This window comes from Alligator mississippiensis, chromosome 3 (assembly GCF_030867095.1).
Source record: "Alligator mississippiensis isolate rAllMis1 chromosome 3, rAllMis1, whole genome shotgun sequence".
NCBI lineage: Eukaryota > Metazoa > Chordata > Crocodylia > Alligatoridae > Alligator > Alligator mississippiensis.
The window spans coordinates 269,583,553-269,607,028 of NC_081826.1; the positions used below are offsets into that span (position 1 = coordinate 269,583,553).

A 23,476-nucleotide genomic window follows, 5' to 3' on the forward strand; every position below is an offset into this window, starting at 1 on the left:
TCCTGTCCCTGGTCTGATCCCATCTCCAGGCAGAGTTTCATTGGGCAGTGTCTGTTAGTTCCTTGGACTTGTGTCAGGGTCAGTGGGTAATGTCGGGTGTGCTCTGCTTTGTGTTCCCCCTTGGTGCACTCATTTTAAACCTATGATGTCGCTCCCATCCCTGTTATATTTTGATTTGTCCGAAGGAATCAGCTGTTGCTTACCCAGTGGCCTGCCTTCTAAGGGACGCTCATACCATTTCTTAGTGGGTACTGGCCTGTGGTCCCTTAAGCAACAAATAGGCCTGTATCTCTGTGACACACAGCAGATGCTAAGGGAAAGAATATTAATGCAAAGCCTATCTAGACTGATTGGTATCTGCCCTTCTTCCCTAACAGCTTCCAGCACTCAGAGACCTCATTCAGAAGTTGCAGCCCTATCATACCAGCACTGATATAAATAGTTTTACAGCTCCATATTGTGTCTCTGGCTTCTTTTTCATAGTTACCATGGCCACATCAAGGGACAGCATCTCCCATGTCTGCAGTTGAAGCTGAGCTCGCCAACTCCTAATTTTTTTACACCAGGAGGTCCCAGTGTTAAAAAAACAAACAAACCTGCACCTGAAAAAAAGCAGGGCATTGCATGTGGCAGCAGCATGCACTGCCCAAAACCAGAGCCTGGCCAGCCGGAGCCACGTTCCAGCTGCTGACCAGGCTCTGTGCGCCAGATTGCCACCACTTGGAGCCCTGGGAAGCCCCCAGGACCCTAGGTAAGGCTGTTGGTGCTGGCCCCGAGCCAAGGTGCTGACCCAGCTTCCCATACTCTCCCTGGGGTAACTTACCCTGTGCCAGAGCACACATGCCCGAGCACTCTCTGGGGACAAATAACAGTGGCACATAGTTGTGCTGTTGCTACTTGTCCCCAGGGAAATGTATGTGCACACTTTTCTGGACGTGCCCAAGAAGGGCAGAAGAATGTTTTGCTGCATATTACTACTATACCTTCACTGAACTTGTTCTTAGATGGCAGCCAAATTTTACCATTGAGATCATGCCCATTCTACCTGCAGAGAAGCCATGCATTGTGTGTACAACATTGGAGCTCATGTAGTATAAAAGCGATTTTAATCTTTGAAAGGATTCATGTGTTTAGAAGACTACAATAAAAAGGAGCAAGTAGGTTCAAAGCATTGTTTTTCATAGTAATAAAAAATTCCTTACAACAATTCCTTCTGGAGAAATACTAGTTATCAAAACGGAAAACATGCTTGAGATAAAGAAGGGTTGGCTCTCTTTAAAAAAATCACTAAAATCTCAAGCAGCATCCTCAATATGTAACAAAACATGTCAGTCTGCCACAAAAAGATGCAGTTGGCTTTATAAAATGAACCCTGTACAAGCTTTGACAGTGGCTAATCCAAGAGTAATTTCCTGTGATTTGATTTTGCTGGGTTTGATTAGAGTAGCTTACAAGAACTCTTTCCTTCCTTCTTTCTTTATATCTATGGTGACATAGTGTTTTTGCACTTTCACTTGTTTTTAATATTTGTATAATAAAGGTTTAAAAAATAAAAAACAAACAAAACCCTCCACCAGTGCTTCTTTGGTTTCCTCTTAAGTCAATAGGATTCTATGGGCCATCAGTTCATGTATTAAAAACATACTTTGCTACCTAGAGTCATTTTGGGAACATAGGACTTAGAAGAGGCCTCTTTGGGACATTGAGTCCACTTCCCTGTGTTTTGTAGGTAACTCATGAGCAGGAAGTCTTTGTGTGTTAATAGTGAGGTTAACCTTACCTCTTTATTGATATGAAGTAGGTGTCTTTACTGTCTCCACAGGTGATAAGCGGTATAACAACCTACATTTTTAAAGGTAGTTGCAGCTGTACTTAGAGCTTCATTCTTGCATCCATTTGATCTGGGGCACGTACTTTTTAACGGAAAGGTAGAAAATTAGGGTTGGAAGGGACCTCTGGAGGTCATTTAGTCCAATCCTCTGCTCAAAGCAGGACCAGCCCCAACTAGATCATCCCAGCCAAAGCTTTGTCTAGCCAGGTCTTAAAAACCCCCTCACTGCTTACATTTATAAAAAAAAAAAGGCACTTTACATAAAACTAAATGCAGTGTTCCCCTGCACTGAGCCCAGCACATGCCCAGAAGAGGCAAGGCTCACCCAATGTCTGCGTAGATTGGGCGCTTCCATGGGCTGTTTTGGCACTTTTATCAAATAGCCAAAAAACCCCGCTGAAGCACTCCATCTATGCAGATGCTGCAAAGCCAGGTCAAACTAATGGGGGTAGAAAAGGCTGACAGATCCTGCCCATATGGATTGGACATACGGCTGTCTAGGAGATGGGCTGTGGAGAGGTTGGTTCTTGGACCTTGTTGAGGTGGAAAGGGGAGTTTCAGGCAGGAAGAATACTACATTTAAGTATCAGGAATATTGTGTTGATCAACGGTTCAGCTGGTGAGGTCTGTAACTCTGACTCAGAATGAGGCTGATGCAAGTCTGCTAGTTTCGTCTGTGGGACTGCTTTCTGTATACCTGCAGGTGTTGGAAGAAAAAAGCTGTTCCACTTAAAACTTTTAAAATAAATATTAATAATTTAAAAGGAAGAATTGCAGTTCTGCAATTGGCAGAGCACTACTTAAGAGGATGATTACTAAACTCTGTTTTAGACATTTATTGAACTAAATCTAACCCACACAAGCTCTTCTCTCTGACATCCAAGTGAATCAGCAGGGATGGTGTTGGCAGCAGTGTTGGCTCATATGCTCTGAGAGATGGACACTCTAATCCCTTGGCTTTTAAAATAGCAAAACATTTGTGTATTTCTGTTTGTGTTTGTTTTTATTTCTACATAAGCATTAAAAGTTGAGAAACTTCAGTATTTCAGCCTTTTGATGCTTTTTTTTTAGAAGCCCTTGTTTTGAAATTTGTTTATTTTCCTTTTTGTGTGATTGCTTTAGCCAAGTTTATTGTGAAGCTTGTCCTGTAATAATGCTTTATCTCAGCAGGATTCATTTTCAGCTGCAAAAAAACCCCTAGAAATTATTATTCATTTTTTTCAAAAGTGATATTATATACTTAATGATGATGCTTAAACTGCATTTGTTTTATACTCTGTTCAGTACTATTGCTGTGGTTTTGTTAAATTTTATATATAAACATCACATTAGCATCCTTCATTAGGAATATTTTGACATTCACTGATAGCATTACAGCTTAAGTGACAGGAAGGAAACAAATGGTTGAATCTTTGTATGACTCGCGTTACATTTCTTCTTCTGAAGGAAATATTTCAGTCAACCTTTAAGCGAGGTTTATGCTAAGTGCTACTGATGGTCTCTGATACTGGTGGCTTGTCCTGGAAAAATTAGCTTAGATACGCTGCTGGCTTGCAGACCCTAGTCAGTCAAACAGTTACTGGAGGAACAGAAATGTCTCTTAACATTTCCCTTATCGATTAGCATTGTTTGATTCTGGAGTACCTAGCAGGATGCTGTCCTCAGATCATCCTATACTTTGTGAGAGATACTCAAAGGTCCATGTTCCTAGACCATTCAGATTTTAAAGTCAGTTAATTTGAAAGCCTGTGGAGTTGGTGACAACATTTATTCATTTTCTTTGCTAAATGAGGTGCATCTCTAAAACTGTCCACTTGCTGTGAAAGATGACTGAAGAATTAGTTCATTCCATCCAGAAGTAATGTAGCTTGTGGGTCATTATTAATAGGGTACTTGCCACCATCTCTGGTACTGCTTGTTTCTTGTCCTGGCTTACGCTGTACATATACTACCTATTGCTGACAGAGTAGTGATTACTCTCCCCACCTTGTGAGTTAAAGCAGAGAATGTCAACCTAGCTGCCTTTAGAAACTCCTCAGTGCCAAGAATTCTGTTTCAGGTATAGCTGTCAGAAAAATAAATAAAATTGCAGGCTGAGGTATAGACTTCCTTGCTGTTTTTTGTTGTCTACTTGCTGTAAATTTTTTTTGTACTCCTAAAGTCTTGAGCCATAATATCTTCCAAAATGAAGTGAAGCAGGTTTGAACCAAGTCAGAACTGTAAGAAGAGACCTCAAATGAAATGCAAAGTGGTGTTGGTGGCGATTAGGTGGCGTTCTTTGTTCTTTGTCAATACTGAGATTTACAAGTAAGTTAACAGAGCCCGGAGAGAAAGACTTACTGTATCCAGGTCCTGGTGCCTGGGATTAGTTGCTGTGGGAAGCACATCAGCATCATGTGCTTTTCTGTTTCTCCTTCTTATTCCCTGTAGCAGTTAGGGGATTCCCAGTTTTGTGCCTCCCAAAATGGGAAGAAAAAGAATGGTGGAAAACAACTTACTGCTTTGTCCTGACTCCAGGAGAACATATAGAGACCCACGTGCTTTCATGCGCCCTGTAATGGGATGTCATAGCTCAGACGTTACAGTTTAGGATTTTCTATTTCTGAGCAAATATATCAGTGCTCTACAGGTAAATAAAAAGTAGCTGGCTAAAACTCAAACCAGATAAAGCAGGAACAATGATAATAGGAAAAAGGCTAGTTGTAGCACTAACTTGCTTTAACACAATTGCTGGGTAGATTCCCTTGATAATGTGAAGTCTCAGGTTCCTGTTTGTCATCATTTGTGCCTTGCCAGCTGAGAGATTGCATCTATTCGTGTGGTAATTTATACCAACTGGAAGTAACATATAAAGTCATATGGAAAGGGTTATAGAGCTTGGTGAAGACTGAACCTATTTGCTAATAGAGTGAAAAGATGATGGCACTGGTGTGAAAATATAACAGCGCTTCAGTATAGCCCTACTTAAACATACTGTATATAACTTAATTTGGTAATAAAATGAAGGAAGATTGTTTACTTTATATAATCTTATACTGAATTGTTGGTGTATGAGGATGACTAAATTAGCAGTGAATTCAAATAAGGCTTTGTGTGGTTGTCTGCATTTATGTGACCATCTGACAGATGGTCAGATCTAACTGATTATGAGTGTAACATCATTTTTTGTGCCTAAAAGATATCATTTTAAATGTTTGAAGATCTTAGCAAATTATGTAGTAATATGGTTTTGCCTCTACTGTTCCTATGACTGGAGTAATCAACAGGGAGGAGAATGAAGAAAATGAATGCTAGAGTTTATTTGTTAATTGCTCTGTGCAGACTCAAATTCACCAGAGAAAATGCTGTCATTAATGTGACAGCTCTTTTTATGGCATTGGTGAATCTTGAAGAAAAGCATATTCTGAAAGTCAACCTCATTACTGTCACTTAATAAAGAATATCTCCTAATGCTGAACAGTGTGCAAAATAAGTTCATTTTTTTAAGGTAGATATGCTGTAGCATGCTACACCAATGTTTCTCAACCTGTGGGATGCGACTCAAAAGTGGGTTGCGAGATTATGTGAAAAGGTTGTGAACAAACTTTAAAAATGGATTCTCCTTTAAAGGAAGAAAAGTGGGAAACTGTGGGTTCTCCCTTGCAGGCTTGCAGAGTTCCAGATTGCACGGGGCTACTTGGGGCTGCCCCTGCCCCACACACTCACCCCCTGCCTCACACACTGGGGTCCTGGGAGCAGGGGGCTGGGAGTGAGGGGCACGGGCAGGGCCAGGGGGCTGTTTTCTGTTTAAACTACTTGCTGGGTCAGGACTGGCCGTAGATGTTTACAAATAGGTCCTGGTACAAAAAAGCTTGAGAACCACTGTGCTACGCTATTGTCAGATATTGGATTGATCATGAAAGTAATTATATCAGTGTCACTTTGCATCCCATACACTGGTTAGAATCCTGTTTGTACATAATTTATTTTTGAAACAAACTATCGTATTAAGTTTTGGGCGGGGGAAGGGAGAGGCGTCTGTTTTTCAACTATCTATACCTGGTGCATATTATACTAGGGGTGTGTGAAGTGGGCCGTATTCAAGTCAGATTTGGATTCGGATTTGGCCTGATTTAGGGCACAGTGATTCAATTCGGCGATTCAGATCACTGTCCCAATTCAATTCAGCCGAATATGAATCTTCTGATTCGGATGCTGATTTGGAGAATCAGTGATTCAGCCATAGACACAGCTTTATATGTTTTTTCTACTTGCCTCAAGGTATCAGGTGCATCTCGTGAATGCTGAGATGATGGGGCAGATGGAGTGTCCCATAAGCACGTGGGGGGGGCCCCCCCGTGTGCATGGTAGCAGACATGGAAGTGGACCAGAAGAACTTCCAGATCTCCTGGCTTGGTGATCAGCCACGGGAGGACCCCAGATACTCCCCCCCCAGACTGAGGAGGCACCAGTCACTGAGCCAGGGGGCGGGGGGAGTCCCCCACATGCTCCGCAGCAGACCCGGAAGTGGACTGGAAGTGCTTCTGGTCCACTTCCAGGTTCACCAACAAGTGCATGGGGGATTCCCACGCTCCCATGGGACGCTCCATCTGCCCCACCATCTCAGTGTTCACAAGCCATCTGGTACCTTGAGGTATGTAGAAAAAACATAATGCTGTGTCTATGTCCAAATCATCGAATCTCTCCGAATCGAATTGGAAGCCTCCGATTTGATTCGGAGAGATTAATGGGTTTCCTGATTTGATTCAGAATCGGAGATTCGGCTGCTGAATCAGGCTGTCCTCCAAATTCAATCAACAACTAAAGCTTTGCACAGCCCTAATATATACATAATATGCAGAGATAAATAACCTTTTTTTCTAACTCTTCAATGAAGATTTCATGTAAAAGTGACATTTGCATACCTCCTTCTCCAAAGCACCTTTCTTTGTTTGACACACTGTCACCTCCCCCCACACCATTCCCTTCCTTCTCCCACCCTTACTTCCACTATGGGCTAGGTGCCATTCCAGACAAAAGAACTGCAAGAATTTGTCATCTATAGTTTGATGATATCAAGCCAGAATCTTTCTTAATGTATATTACATCCTAGCTTCATTCTCTGAAAGGGGTAGAGCTTTATTAGATTCATAGATTCATAGATGTTAGGGTCGGAAGGGACCTCAATAGATCATCGAGTCCGACCCCCTGCATAGGCAGGAAAGAGTGCTGGGTCTAGATGACCCCAGCTAGATGCTTATCTAACCTCCTCTTGAAGACCCCCAAGGTAGGGGAGAGCACCACCTCCCTTGGGAGCCCGTTCCAGACCTTGGCCACTCGAACTGTGAAGAAGTTCTTCCTAATGTCCAATCTAAATCTGCTGTCTGCTAGCTTGTGGCCATTATTTCTTGTAACCCCTGGGGGCACCTTGGTGAATAAATCCTCACCAATTCCCTTCTGTGCCCCCGTGATGAACTTATAGGCAGCCACAAGGTCGCCTCTCAACCTTCTCTTGCGGAGGCTGAAAAGGTCCAGTTTCTCTAGTCTCTCCTCGTAGGGCTTGGTCTCCAAGCCCTTAACCATACGAGTGGCCCTTCTCTGGACTCTCTCCAGGTTATCCGCATCCCTCTTGAAGTGCGGCGCCCAGAATTGCACGCAGTACTCCAACTGCGGTCTGACCAGCGCCCGATAGAGGGGAAGTATCACCTGCTTGGATCTATTCGTCATGCATCTGCTGATGCACGATAAAGTGCCATTAGGAAGGCCTTGATGGTCAACTGAACAAAATTAGTCAAAGTGAATCCTTGCATGCATTAAATTTGTATCACCATACCACTGATGAAATATATAAACATTGTAGATTTTCATTATAATTTTAAACTATTGAATATTCACATAACGCTTCATAGACATAGGAAGAACTGCTTTCAGAAAGAGCCTGCATGGAAAATGACAGAAAACACAAATAACAGTGTCAGACTTTGAGGCTGGGTAAGAGTAAGAAAGGGGAAGGAATCTTAGTGCCTGAAGATTCTCAAACAAGGACGCTTTCACAGCAAGTATAAGATACTGGACCAGCTTTTGGCCTGCTTTACAAATTAACATTCTTGATTTTGGTTGGTTTTCAAAGAACGTGTTATCGTCAAAGAGAATTTGTCCCATTATTTTAAGCACTCTAAGTCTAATGGTTGTCATCTGATGTGAATAATTAATCTGTTTAACTTCATTTGATTTTAATTAGTTTTTATTATTGTTTTGAAAGGGGCTGACAATATCAGGAAGTACTGGAGTCGTTACTACCAAGGATCTCAAGGGGTAATATTTGTGTTAGACAGTGCTTCCTCTGAAGATGATCTAGAAACTGCTAGGAATGAACTGCATTCTGCTCTTCAGCACCCGCAGTTATGTACTTTGCCGTTTTTGATATTGGCTAATCATCAAGACAAGCCAGCAGCTCGCTCAGTACAAGAGGTATGTCAATGTGGCAGTATGTTGTCGGCCCATATTTGCTGTCTACACATCACAAAAGAAAGCATGTTGTTGTTGTTTTTGCTACTACTACATAATCCACAAACCCCAAGTCAAGGAGCAGAGCCTCATTATGGCAGGTTGCAGTCACACACACAAAATGCTCCTTCCCCTAAGGACATTACAATCTACTGCACTCTCCCCATCATTAGTCTTGAGAAAGAGTACCTGTAAGAGTTGGACACAATTCTCCTGCTTTCACCTTATTTCACTGCAAGAGAGGAAAGACATTTCTAACTGCTTTTACCAAAGCCTGCAGGGAAAGTATCTTTTGTTTTGCTTGTTTTTGTTGGTGCAAGACTAAAATAATAGCTATTTCCATTATGCTGTTTTTCACCATTGCTTAAAGCAATTTATTAAGCTTGCAACTATGGGAAGCTTTTTATAGAAAAGCTGCTTTTTCTTCACTTGTAGCCACTGACATAGGACTAAGGTTGTAGTTCTGAGCTCTTCATCTGATTCTGATTTTTTAAATTTAAGGTGTGATGTTTTTGCCTTCATTGCAGTTAGTGTAGTGACTCTCATAATTATTCTATTTAAAATATTCAGCTACAATTATAGTTCCAGAAAAATACACATTTCACTCTTAACTTGGATACTAGGTTTCATTGATATAAAGCAATAAAGAAGAAGTTAAGGATTATGTAGTCTTCACAACAAGCTCTACTCTTAACAAAATAAAAATGAAAAAGGTTATTTTGCATTTTTCTGATGTTAAAATGCAGTCAGTTTTGTAATTCTGTTCACCTGTTTCATTTTAAGCACTTTTTATAGTAGAGGGCTTACATGAAATACGTTCTACCTCTGAATTATACTTTTCATTATAGTGAAGTCAAAACTGCATTAGGATCTTACCTGGATTATATAGCAGTATGGATCGTGACTTCTTGCACACACTTTCTTCCCTCCCTCTCCAGCAGAAATGATATAGTTTCTCCAATGAAAATCCTGTATTTTGCAAAAATCAAGCTTTATGCCCTTATCAGTTTTAAATCTGTATATCTTGGTTAAATCAGGGTAAACAACGTTCATTAGGGTCAGGAGATGAAGATAGTGGTGGATGCAGGAATGAAATCTAAATTTTCATCTTCCAGAAAAAGAGCTTCTGAAGAAGATGAATTCAATGTATGATTCAGGATATTCAGTAGCAAATGCTGTAGACCACTTGAATTTGCATCAATTACCAGTATTAAACAGTTGCATTTTACTCCCAAACTCCTTTTATCATAAAAATGGCACTCTTTCAGGCACAGCTTGTGGCTCAGTACTTTTCTGAAGTGGGCAAGCACTTATATATGCCTAACTGCTGAATTTAGAAACCAGCCTTGAGAATCCTGTTTTTGAAATTGCATCCCCAGGTTTTAATGCAGACAGAAATATAGCACAAATATTCTATAAGAAGTATATGGTGTTTTGAAGACAAGAAAAGAACAATTTTGGTTTAGTGACATTTCACTTTTACAAGAAGGGAGAAAGGGAAAAAGACACCAATTAATGTTCGTAAACTGTGCATGAGATCTTTTCTACTCAGTTTGGATCAAAGTATGTACTATGATATTGGGATAATTATTACAACAGGGAGTGCAGATTTTAAATATTACTTTTCACACAGAGGGTGATTCTAATTTGTGTCAAAGGAAGTATGTTTACTTTTTTCCATGTGGCCATTTAAATGCTTTGCTTTATACCTTTGAGATAACGTCCAGCATAACTTTTAAAGACGATGCAATATGAATTAGTTAGAGCTTTTGATGATATATGTGTGTGTTAATAAATATTAGGCCTGTATTATTAAATATTTTTCTGTCTTTCTTGGTCTTCCTCTGCCTCTAGGACCTTCCTTCTCTACCTCCACTATTATTTTGCAAAATAATGCTATACTTGGTCAGTCTGGTTTTTGAAGGGTTTTTGAACTCGAAAGCTTGCTTAATAACTATTCTCCATCTATTTGGATTGGTCTAATAAAAGATATAAAATTCACCCAAGGAACCTTGTCTGCCTATGTCCTTAGACCAACACAGCTACAACCTACACCCCTGCATACTTGGTCAGTAGCATTTTCTATATATCAGTATCAGAATTCATCTTAATATGCTTTCAAAAGTACTTTTAACAAGACGTTTGTACTGAATGTCTTCAAAACAGTACCTTGGTGTATTTTCTTGAAGGAAAAAAGTCTTGGTTGCCTGTTAAGTTTGGTCTAAAACTTGAAATTGCAGCCATGCGTTTTTCTCTCAAGAAATAGCTCATAATTTTTTTAGAAAAACACATTGAGAACTGACTGAATGAAAAGTACTACTCTTTTTATGAAGAATAATGGAAAACCAATTCAATTACAGAAGAGCATTTTGGTTAATTTGGTTAATTTAAGGTGACAATGAGGCAGAAAGACTATAGATTTCTTGTTCCCTAAAAAATTTATGTTCTGTGCTTCCTGAAAGCAAAATGTAGACATTCCAGCACAGTGAATTTTGCAGTTATTAAAATGAAGAAATGTGCTGCCTCCTTAAAACTTTTACTGTCCTTTTTATTCCTTTTTTGAAAATGTGAAGCAAAAGAAATGGGAGACTGAATTATCATTGGGTCATTACTGGTTTCAAGGGAAGCCTTTTAAAAATAACATATAGAAGGGAATGTGAATACTCTTTTGTACATGTGTTTATGCAAAGCATTACCTGTATTAAAGCAAAACAAGTTTAAAAGTAATTAGACAAAGACAATGTATTAGGATTTCAGAGAACACATGCAGTCTTGTAGATTCCATAGCTCCAAATTGTTTAATACACCTAAAAGGACCACTTTCAATTTAATTAAATGAAACCATTCATATTTGAGCAGTGTATAATGGGAATTATGAACAAATATTTCTCTATAGCAAAAATAGTTTACTAGATAGGGGAAGAGCCAAGCAGATGTTAGCTGTATTCCCTTTTGGGAAATGCAGTTTGCTCCAGTTTTCCAAAATTTTAGTTTGTCCTTTTTTTTTTTTTTAATCAAACACTTTTCTGCACACGCTGCACTTTCAGAAGCAGTACTGCACATAGTATAGGCCTAATGCATTAATAAGCAAAAGCTTAAGTAACTTAATTCAAAACGTGTGTAATACAGTATATGTAAAAGTATACAGTAGAACTGTTTACTTTTATTGAAACATTCTATTTAATTTGTTCTACAATGTAGTTCAATTATGAAGTTATTTAAGGGATATGAGAAAATGTTATGGGAAGTTTAGTTGAGATAGTAGCCAATAAATATAATGCTATTTTCCCTTAGTTGCTGATTGTGGCTCTGTTTCACCTCCTAGCCTATTTTTAAATCTAAAATTAAAAAAGGAAAATTTGGACAGTACTGTGCAATACTTCATCCTATAGCTTGTAAATTAAGTTGACATTTAAAAAAATACCCTCCTTTATTTGTTTTTAGTCATCTCACTTTGGATACTGTTTACTTCTCTCCCTGCCTCAAAAATATTTGGAACCTGTTTTGGCATGAGTTTATGTAATTTTCAAGTAATAATTAATTGGGTTTTTTGTAAATTAATCTCAGCTGGAGATGCTGAATAGAGTGCGTAATCTTAATGCAAATCATTTGATGGTTTCAGTAAGCACATTACAAGAGAGCATTGCTAAGTGAAGATGTTCTCTTTCTATCAAACATTAAAATTAGAAACATATTTAAGGGTCAGTGCTTCTAATTTGTAATATAATGTGTTATAAACATTTCATTTAGAGAATGTAAATATTTACAGGTAAATACAAGTTCTTTTGCACAGAAAATAGAAACATGGTATAAACATGGCATACAAATGTTAATATACTTATTTATCCAGTATTTCCAATGTATCCAAAGCACTATACCTAATTAATTTTAACCTAGGGCTCATGGTTCATGGGTGTTTAGGGTGGGGTAGATTTGTTTTTGGGTGTGGACAAGTGTTTCTAATGATTTCTTGTTGAGAGTTATTTAAGTGATAGGATGATATGTAATATGAAGAGTTTTGTAATTGTCAGTGTAAATACCCTTTTATGCAGAATTGTTGAAGCCTTTGATTTCATTGCATATAGATTTTTAAAAAATTTCTACTTATTGAAGAGTTTGTAAGTTCCTTTGTGCTATATAGTCAGCTGATATAGAAGTAGTATCTTATTTTTAAAATATGCATTGCACGCGTATCAACTATTGTGCAAGCGTAGCCTGTACAGAGCATAAAACAAGCAAATAAATTGACTTTATATTGGTAGAAATATTCAGTAGTTTCTGTTTGGCATTATTGGTTAGCAGTTTGGAAAGAGAGAGAAATCTTTCCACAGAGATGTCATTGAGTTTCAGATAACAATTCAGTCCTGCATTACCCATGACTTAGAGTTTAGAAGAAACTCTCTTTCTCTCTCAAAATATACTTTAAAAAGTTATAGTAGCATGGCTAGAAATGCCCTTGAGTTAAAAATGCAGAACTTCCTAGACCAATTTCCATGTGTAAAAAGATGATTGCACTCTTAATTTGTTTTAGGGAGAAAGAATTTGAAGGTGTTCTAGTATCTGTTTAGTGGGGTAGTATTAAATTCAATTTTCTTCTAGCAGAGAGTATTAAAGGCTAACTGTATGAGGAGGCACTGCAGTAAAGTAAGAAAAAACAGTGATTTGACTGCTAATACCGCCTCAAAAGCTTAAACCTAGAAGTAATTATCAGAGTCAGCAGTGTCATCCCGGTGGTTTTAGGTGCCCTCCCCCCCCTTTCAGATGAACTTCTTGCCCTAGCAAGATGAAGTTTTCACTGGGTCTCCAGTGGCTCTTTGTCTTGTGACAAAGTCCACATTGAAAGCTGTACACTCTTGTGTTCCTGGTGACTTCAAAATCGGCTAGCCTTAACTCTAGGGTATTACTCTTTTCATTGTTCTCTGGGAGTGGGAGAGCCTACCGCCCTATCCACTACTAGTGCTGGTTGTGGAAGTTAGTGTTTTATGTATTGTGGAAGGAATACCAGTTTCTTGGTAGGAAATGTATCAGCTGAGCATTAAGTGAGAATGACTTCAGACAAACTGCAGTGAAAATAAACATGAAAACATGTAACTTTCCTGTATGCAGGTAAGAGCTGTTTTCTACTACAATTTTTAAAAGAAGTGGTAGGCTGTTATCTTCTTTAAGCAGAGTGGTTCAGTAGTTGCTGATACAAACAATCAAGGCATTTTTATGCAGTGGAGGAAGTGTAAATAATCTGCAAATCAGAAGGCTTAAATGATCATTTTGTGGAGCCCAGAATATTTTCCCTCTTGTTACTTATTCATGATTGAGTGTGTGGTTCATCTTTTTGACTGTTTCAGGCTGATTATGAACATTGCCTTGTTGTGTTCAGATGTGTGGGGTGAAAGGAATTTTTAGGCTCAGCCTAATTCCTAGCAATTGGACATCCATATCACCAGGATTATCACGAGCACCATCTTTACTGGCATCTCAGCAGAGAAGCTGGCAGTACTTAGACATAGAGACTGAACTATCCTTTTGCATGTAGGCTTTTGAGTTAGAGGTGAGTTGTATTAATTAAGCTGTAGGGAGAGGCTTTCCTTATTTCTTGGGTTGTGCATTGTCTGTAACCAAAGTTTGTTGATAATTTTAAAATATAAATTTGGTACCTTTTACAAGTCTGGTAAATTAAAGTTAATGCTTGTACACTTACAAATGTTTAGAGACTTTTGTGCTTTTCCCAATTTTTTATTCCTTGGAGCAGTGGAACAGTCAAGAACATCGTACTGAGATCTATTATTTATCTTTGTTATTGTAGCACCCAGGAGCCCTATTTGTGCATCAGGAACCCATTGCATGAGGAGATGTGTAAAATGGAATAAAAAGAGCTTATCCATGACAATAAAAGAGACAACTGACGGGCGTAGGCAGATGGGAACACAAGGAAATCATGAGATAATATTGGTCAGCACAATAAGCAGTATGAGGCATTGGAGAACTAACTGTTAAAATATTGTGTCTTCACAAGGGTGAGGTTTTTTTTAAGCAGAGATTTGAAGGAAAATAATACAGTTTTGAAGATGTTTATAGGAAGCTCCTCTCTAGAACAAGGAGGAGCTTTGGAGAAAGCACGAGAGAGGTGTTTGAACATTGAGCAACTAGAAACTGGGATCGTGAGTGAGTTTACGTGGGAGTTGACCTTTCCATAGTGAATGAGATGATATAGACTGTGAAAAGGGTTTTCAGAATGAAAACAAGTAGCTTATATTTGATATAGTAGAAAATGGGTCACAGTCAAGGTGCTAAACTGGGAAAATGATCTCTATAGCAGCTGTGTTCTGCTACAGAGCAGCAGATATCTATTAGGCAAACATTGTCTTTTTTTTAATGCCAGAAAAAAGTTGTTGTAGCAATGGAGATGTGAACTAAAAGCCTGGATAAGATTTTTATCTCTGGATACATAGAAGGCCATGTCTTAGATACTTCATACAGAAAGAGATTTCAGAGCTTAAGATCTATCTTAGGTACAAGAATCGGAGGGACATCAGAGTTTAATCTCATGCCGAGGTGAAAAGCCTGAGGGACAGGCAGGATGTTGATGACGTCCACAGTAGTCAAGAATACTACTTGTGGGAAGTGATTGGCAGGGAGGAACTCTTAAATTGAATTTAAAGTAATGTCTAGTCCTCCACAGAGACCAACATTTTAATTTTGATGCAAGGAAACTAATCTGGAGTAGAAATATAGTCGTGAGTTGTGAGCTGAGGGTGGGTAGTTTGAAATTGTTTTCAAATTACCCAGACTAGAAGTATAGAAGGAGAAAAGAGAATAAAGACAACCCCCCTGAGAATGTTGTACAGGGTGATGAGGAAGATCTGGTAAAGGACATGCTGAAGGAACACTTATAGAGATATGTAGTGGACCGGAAAATAGCATGGAAGGCATTAATTTAAAAGAAAATGGGTGACTGTTGAAGATGGCTGACAGGTTAAGAAGAATTGGGATGGAGTTCTGGTTCTGATATTTAGCCAAGATAAAGTAATTGAAGACCTGTTGTGCTGCGGTCTTCTGAAATCCATTCCATCTTAGTGTCTAATGGCATTTAGAGACAGAAAGTGGAAATCATTGTTCCATTTCATTCCTTTGATTAGTAACTGATTCAATAGTAGGTAGAAATGCACCCTTAAAAATGTGAATTATCAGCTGTCTGGCATTTTGGAACAATCTTTTTTATAAGACTGGAAGTAGTTATGGATATAATTCAATTAAATTATTTTAATGATGGCTTGCTAAATACTGAAGCATATCATTAGTCATGTTGAAATCTGCATGGCTAAGTTCAAACAGTCAAAAAGCCCAAGGCTGAATTGATTCAGTCTCTGCTGGTTAGTCTAAGCTACATAGATTGAACCAATAAGCAAATAAACAGACACTCACTTTTGATTTAGGAAATGCAGCCACATGCCTGCAGTGGCTCAAGCCAGAAGCTGAAGGGTGGTAGAGCATGGCTCTTTGGCATATAACCAGCATGGGCTGTGTGTTTGCTTCCTATTCCTGCTGTCCCCAAGGTCTCTGGGATTTAAAGTAAACAATTGCAGCATCAGGACTCTGCAGGATTGCTCATTGCTTCCTCTTCCAGCTTCCAGATGCTTCTGGGATGTGTAGTCCATAGTCGCAGCCAGTAGTAAGTCACAGCCAGCAGGGCAGCTCTGTACTCAGGGGAAGGGGCGGGGAAGGGGAGAGTTTAACCCCCCACTCCCTGGCCCCAGACCCCAGCTGAGGTTTGCCTGGGGCAGGAGGGAGGTTTGTGAGCCAGCCCTCACTGCTCCAGCTAGGGAGCAGATGGGCAGGGCCAGCCCTGCTCTCTGGAGTAGACAGCAGAGCCCAGCCCAGTGCTGCAAAGCATGCTGGGATGCTGGGGGACTCTGATATAACTTGAACCAGGAAGGGGTCTGGGACAGACTTTCATAGACTGGTTTGACCAAAATCAATTAAGTCTGATAGTACATTCAACCAGGTTTTTTTTAAAAACAGTTTCAGCCATTTTGAAACTGGTTGATGCACACTGAACTTGCATTCTGTTACAGATTTAAACCAGTTTCTGATCACTTAAATTGGATTGTGTGTAACTTCTGTCCCTAGCTCATAAGCCTAAATGTTTTCTCAAAATATTTTCTAAATATTTAAACTGTTACACTAGCCTGAAATTAAATAGCATGCTGTTTGCAGGTGAAAACTGAAAAATAGCTTATATAATAGGAAGAGTGATTAGTTCAGTATTGTCTGAATAAGTTGCAAAATGGGTAGTATTTGAGGATTTTGGTTATCTTGTCATTATGCATCATTATAGGCTGAAAAATATTAGTCCTGAAACTAGTGATTTAAATTATTAATATATTTAAATATATGACGTTGTCACAAAATATTAATAAACCTACTTAGAATGATAACAAGTGAAGTGAAGTTGCAGGGCCCAGAAAATATTTGTGAAAATTTGGGAACATCAAATGTTCAGAATGCAAGTTCAATATTTGTATCTGTATTTGTTGGTATATGTGATTGCAGTAATTTTAAATTCAGGCCCTTCCAAAATTAATGTGTAGTAAACTCCAGGTATCAATATAAATGGCAAGGATTTGCGGGACTGAGACATGAAGTGATGCATTAGGCCTTCATAACTAGAGACAGAAGCTACACACAAACTGGTTTAAGTCATCAGAAGCTGGTTTAAACCTGCAACAGAACAGAAGTTCAGTACACATAAACCGGTTTCAAAATGGCCAAAGGTGGTTTAACATAAACCTGGTTGAATGTAGTATCAGACTTAACTGATTTAGGTCAAACCAGTTTAAAGAACTTCTGTCTCGGACCCCTTCAAGTTAAATCACAGTTCCCCAGCACGCTTTGCAGTCCTGGGCTGGGCTGAGCTGTGCTGTCCACATGAGCAGAATAGGGGTGGCCCCGCCCCTCTGCTCCCTGGCCTGCTGGGGGTGGAGTAGCCCCTGCCAAACTTTTCTCTGCTGGAGTGGAGGAGGCAGGGGGCATGGGCCAGCAGGCTCAGGGGGAGAGGGAGTAAACCTCCCTGTCTCCCCTCTCCCGTCCAGATGGAACCCCAGCCCAGGTCTGCCCTGCTCTCCACCTGAGGCTGGAAGAGAGGGGAGATGGAGTAGTTTAATCCCCTTCCCTGCTCCCCGCTTTGCTTCAAGCGCGGCTCTGGCCACACCCCAGCCATGCAAATGGCCAGCAGGGCAGAAAGCAGGGCAGATCCTGGTTAGGGTCCCCGTGCCAGTGTGAGAGGGGGGAGATAGGGGTTTAATCCTGCTCCCTCCCCCACTTTGCCCGAGGTGCTGCCCAGGCTGGTGTCTGGCCATGCTCCCCCACCTCGGGGACAAACCTGGCAAGGGCTGCTTCCCCCTTCCCCCTCCAGGGCATACCTGGCTGGGGTCTCTGCAGGCCAGGGTAAGGGTTTAAACCCCTCCCCAGTCATACTCAGCAGCCTGCCGGGGCCTGGCCACTCCCCCACTTTCCCTACCCAAGCTTAGCTTCCCTGTAGCCTTGTGGCTGCTGCTGAAGGGAAGGGAGGGCTCACTCTCGTGCCCCTCGGCTTGTACCCTGGGCTACTGCAGGCATGTTGCTGCATTTCTGGAATCAAAAGTGAATATCTATTCACTTGCAAATCGGTTCAATCTATGCAGGTTAGACTAGCCTGCGGAGAGTGAATCTTTTCAGACTCAGGCTTTTTGAATGTCTATACTTAAAACGTGTGTCTTCCTTCTTAAAATTCCTTCTTACACTTGTTGATTTTACAAACCTTTTCCTGCCTTTCCCCAAAAGATTACTACCCATTTTTGTCAAATTATAAAATAAAAGATATAACAAAATCAACAATATTATATTGTCCTATTCCATACTGCAGTGCTTTTCCAGTGTTTTTATGTAACATAGCATCCTTTCACAGTAAGTTTCTGATGTTATTGCTAATTTATCTTTAATTACAGTAGAATCAAAGGACTGTACTATCCATTCCAGTCCAGTTATAAAGAAGCTATGTGAAATGTTTCTTCTTGTTTTAACCAAAGCTTTGCTTCACTGTACTTGGTTCCACTGTACCTAATATTTTTGAAATGTGGCATTTATCAATTGCCAGGCTATTGGCAACTGGTTCATTCCAAGGTGAATATTTTCCCTCTTTGTTCCCCCTATCTTTTTGCTCTGGCTGACCAGAGTGAAGGTGCAGGAGTGGTTGCTCTTATGGTAGGAAGGTTGAGATATTTTCTTCATTTTATCCTACTAGGGAATAGAAGAGACTTGGTGGAGGTTGTCTTTACAGTCGTGGCTGCCCCCTGCTAGTCATGGGTATGAATAGATGCTCTGCTCTCATTCTTTGTTTATCATCTAGGGTTTTATGACCTGACTGTAGGAGTAATTTTGCTGGTAGCCAGTGTGAGTCCTTTATAAAACAAAATAAAAAATAATTTTAAGAAGGTTCACATTTGTATCCATTTTAAAACAAATCTTTTTAGTTTCATCTCTTTAAGATGGTACATGATTTCCCAAAATGGTAACTTTATTTTAGTTGATAAAGCAAATGTGGGGGATTGTTTGTTTGTTTTAATTCAGCCAAGTATATAGGTAAATAAAAATAGCTGGGTTTTTTTCCATTTCGGTCAAGTTCAGATCATCCAATGTTGCTTTTAAAATCAGTCAGGCTACCAGCTGCTGAATTGGTAATGTTTTATGTACGGATATCATTTTATTTGGCTTGTGCTATTTCCTGAATTCTAAGAGTAGATAAAATTTACCTCTTTTATTTGAAAGTAATAAAAAGATCATTTCTGTCATTTGCGGGTATTTTTCCCCTTTAAAAAGACTAGTTTGGTTTTCAGTTCTTCCTCATTGAATTGTATTGATTTTATATTGGAAAAAAATCAGATATTGCTCACTGGAATACTTAAATAAATTTATCAAAATGCTGTAGGTTTCTGCCTGTCTGATGCATCATGCAGAGGCAGAGTTCAGATGGTAGGACTCTGGATGACTGTCTTTTTTCTTTGGGTCCCAAAACATAACTTTTTTAACTGTACTAAAAATTTTAGCATCTTCATTTTCAAATGTAGTCTAAAATTCTACTTTAATTCAAATTACAAAATAAATTCATTATTTTGTGATGTTTGCTAAAGAAATATCAGTAGAAACACCCAGTCTTGTTTCCTCCCTCCTTCCCCAACACCTTTTCTGTCTATCTCTTAGTTATAATTTTCTGATGGGATAGTTTTGGCTTGTACGAGGTCTCACTTATAACACTAAAAATAATAATCCCCAAAACCCTGCTCAAGAGCAAGTTGTTTCATGTTAAAATGAAGCTAGTATGTTGTTGTCAGGGCAGAAGAAAATGCACAGTATCTTTGTAATCTGATGTATTATACAGAAGGAGGCTGGGTTTTTGGGGGGGGTGGTTGTGTTTTTTGTTTTTTTTTAACAAAAAGGGTTTTTTGTTTTGTTTTGTTTTTTTTTTTTTTTGAGGGTTTATTCTCTCTCCACCATTCTCCATCTCTTTTGATCATTGATCTGGGTGACCCCACGCTCAGGGGTTTTTTCTTCATTTGACATGGACAGATTTTTGAAGTATAGCTCTCCTTTGGGAACCTCGGGCAGTTCCACTTGACTAACCTGTGATCTAATGAGCAGTAATGCGGGGTTACAGTGACCATTTTGTTTGCTTTGAGGGAGGATGGCTAGACAGAGAGTGGGAGAGAGGCCGTGTCTGTGGAGAAAAGAGATGCAGGGTGATCGAACAGTGTGAAAAAGACTTGTTAGCCCACATTAGTGTGCCTGATTTACTTCACAACAGGTCAGGAAAGGCCAAAGGCAGGGTTGTCATTAAATTGCAAAGTTGAAAATCCCAGTATTCAAAAGCATTCAAATTTCTGAAAGTTGTAAATTAGAAGTTTGTGTGATTCATGTTGAATTTACCAGGAAAGATATACAGCAGTACCAGCTTCTTTAAAACATGAAAGGTACATTCGAAAATCATGCTATAAATATAAAAAGAAAACCAGCTTTTTAAAGCACTTTCATGGTTGACTGTTTTACAATGAGCCTGGGTGCGAAAGAAAGGCCAAACACTAACAAGGTCGTTGCACTTTCTTTATGAGCTCTACGGACCCCTTAATTATGTACCCGTGCTTCTTATTTCAAGTTCTGTAGAGTGTGCGCATACACATGCACACACGTGTGCATATTATATGTAAATAATATATAAAAATTCTACAGAAAGTAACCAAGAGGTGTATACTCAGTCTTTTGAAGTATGTTGTGATTATTTTTAAATCACGTTTTCATGATGTATGTTGGGAAAATTTTCAATTCCCACCTCCATCCCCATATACCTGGTGTCCAAATGAATGTTAAATGTTAAAAGACAAAAGAGTAAACAATTCTTTACATTTTTATTGCAGAAGTATGATTTCTCCTGAATGAATGTTACCTCATAACATATGCATGTACCTAAAAGTCACTTTGACTGATATCCCTTTTTAAGGGAAGCTAATAAACTCCGTTTTTCTTTTTGATTAATAGTGGCAAGTTTATTTATGTATTTAATGATTTATTTATTGTTGATCACTGCTTAAACATAAAATGAGATGGAACTTCATTTTTTTAAAACTTTGTATCAGAAGTTAACTACTAGCAGCCTGAGCTACTTTGGTTTGAGGTACAGAACTATCAAGTGTAGTATTCTTTTGATCTGTTGCACTGCTAGCCTTCAACTCATAGCATACTCTACAATTGCTATTTTTGACACAGCTACCATTAGAAAAAACTGAAGTGCAACCTGTTAGCTAAACTGTTGTGCATTGAAGCAGTGGGTAATAAAACAAATGGGTGGTCTTAAAGGGTAAGGTGCTTTTTGTATCTGCTATTAGACATTTCACTGATTGATTCTTATGCCTGTTGGCTTTCAAAAATTAGTTTTCCATATGATTGCATTAACTCCTAGATTATGCTGTGAGGAATAATGGAATATGACTTTGCTGTTTTGATATTTCTTGCTCTCAGTGATATCTATCTGTATTTGCATATACCCACCCACACCAGAAAATAGAATACCTTGAGAATAGGTGTAACACTAATGAAGAAAATGATCTGCATTTGGGAGCGATAAGCCACTGCATTTCAGTCAGATGTTTCCATTGACATTAAATGAGACTTCACATGAGTAAGACCAGAAAACTTGCATTGGACACAAAGGACATCTATACACATGCTCCGGGGGGAGAGGGGGCTTTTTAATCAGTGCATCTCTTGATGAGCTTGGTTTGATGAGCTTTAGTTAAAGTGTCCCCACTGCCATTTTGAAATGCAGGGATGCTGAAAACCTGTGATGGTGTGGCTGCAGGAGCGTTTTAGTTAGAACACTCCAGCAGACTTGATTAATCAAGTCTGCTCCAATGTGTTCTAGTTCGAACACTTTGGAGCAGGCATCCTGCACGTGTATAGGCACCACAAGTTTTGGCAGGCCAGGCTAATTACTGAAAGTTTGGTTGTAGTTACTAATGATACTCATTTATTACATTTATGAATATACAATGCTACATTATTTTTGCCTCTATCCTTTTTGTTTGCCATGTATATCAGAGATATGAGCTTATCCTTGAAGAGCTTGTTACTTAAGTTATGGTTTCACCTTAGAATTCTGTTGTACTTTTCCCCATGTACATATTCAATGGACAGTAGTACACTTATAAATTATCTTTATTGGTATTTCAGAGTACATAGCTTATTGGTCCTGTTAAAAGTTAGAATGTCAATCTATGTTCATCTTTCTAGGATTTTAGTTATCTTTTTCACTTTCACCTGTTGAACTTGTTTATACCTTGATACTTTCATGTTGGGTATTCATTTTATGTAATAATTCAAAGTATCAGAATAAGTTTGTAATGACTGCAGACTAGACTCCAGCCCTTCTGATTGTGAAATTCTTTGTTTTCACAGGCCATTCTAAGTGTTTTTCACTTGCTGTAAATTGGAGTATTTTGGTGAAGATACATATTAGAGACCTCTGTGCTACCGAGCTCTCTGTGTAGCTGTAGGTCAATTTAGTCAATGGAAACTTATTGGGGCATAAAATGATGGGAAAATGTTTAGCATTGGAATACTGAACCCAAACACACTTAAGGTTTATCATCAATCTTTCCATTGGCCCTTCCTAGATAATAACACTGTCTGCGTGGTGTCAGTGTGTTGTGTTTAGCTCTTTTATTTAATTATTCATTGTGTTTGAATTAAGTCATTTGTTCCATGTTGAGTATTGCCAAGCATTTGGTCAGCAAGAAGAAAATGACAACTTATCACACTAATTTTTCAGATGCATCTGTTCAAGAGCAGTGAATATAGAGTGATGTTTCAGAATTGGCAAAAAGTACAAATCATGGAATAGAATAAATTAATATATTGACTATGTATTGTATATTTGAAAGAATAGATAAATATTAGCATATTTGAACAAACTAAAAACTTTTATAAAGACCTATTTGATGGAAAATCCTTTAAAAAGATTCTTTATGTTCTCAAGTATTTTATATGAACTTGTTAGATATTACAGTAAAGGACTGTTGTGATGATCCTCTAACTTTGGTTTGTTGTTTATGTTGACTGCTAATTAAATTATGCTTCCTCTCCCCTTCATTTTTTTTTTTCCTTTTGAAGCAAAGGTATTTAACTTCCAATACAAAATGTACTGAAATTCATTCTAGCTTCTCTTGAAGATTCTGCTGAAGTATATACTGATGTGGAGATCACCAGTGGCTGAAACGCACAGAAAAGCTAGGTGCGGTGTAGGCCTGTGTGAAGCAGCAAGTATTTGTTTTGGATTCTGATTCAGCTGATCTGGAGGGACAGTGATTCGATTTGGTGATTCGAATCATTGTCCTGATTCGATTCAGATTCGGCCCTGATTTGGAGACTTGGCCATAGACTATACAGGGAGCGGTCCTTGACGATGCTGGACACAGCTGCCTCCAGCTGGTAACTCTGTTGTGGTGGGCGGAGTGGGGAGGGGTGGGGGGCAGATCAATGTCCCCACAGTGAGGGAAAGATTGGGGCTGAGGCTGGGACAAGCTGCCCAGCTGGGGAGAGTGGGTGTTGGACTTGGGGATGGGGGCTCCTGCTACTGCG

At 39.1% G+C, this 23,476-nt stretch overlaps 1 protein-coding gene across 9 annotated transcripts in view; it reads left to right on the forward strand.

The window, feature by feature from the left end:
• The window catches only part of ARL15 (ADP ribosylation factor like GTPase 15), a 395,714-nt gene that overhangs the window by 146,871 nt on the left and 225,367 nt on the right, over positions 1-23,476 (forward strand). For 6 of the 9 annotated variants that reach the window (XM_059725184.1, XM_019495926.2, XM_019495927.2 and 3 more), the window contains one exon: positions 8,073-8,281. The exons of 1 other annotated variant lie outside the window; for it this stretch is intronic. In XM_059725184.1, the coding sequence (XP_059581167.1) occupies positions 8,073-8,281 (209 nt within the window). Of the gene's footprint in view, positions 1-8,072; positions 8,282-10,171; positions 10,316-23,476 lie in introns of those variants that run through there. 2 more of the 9 variants (XM_059725183.1, XR_009461134.1) reach the window with 2 other exon arrangements.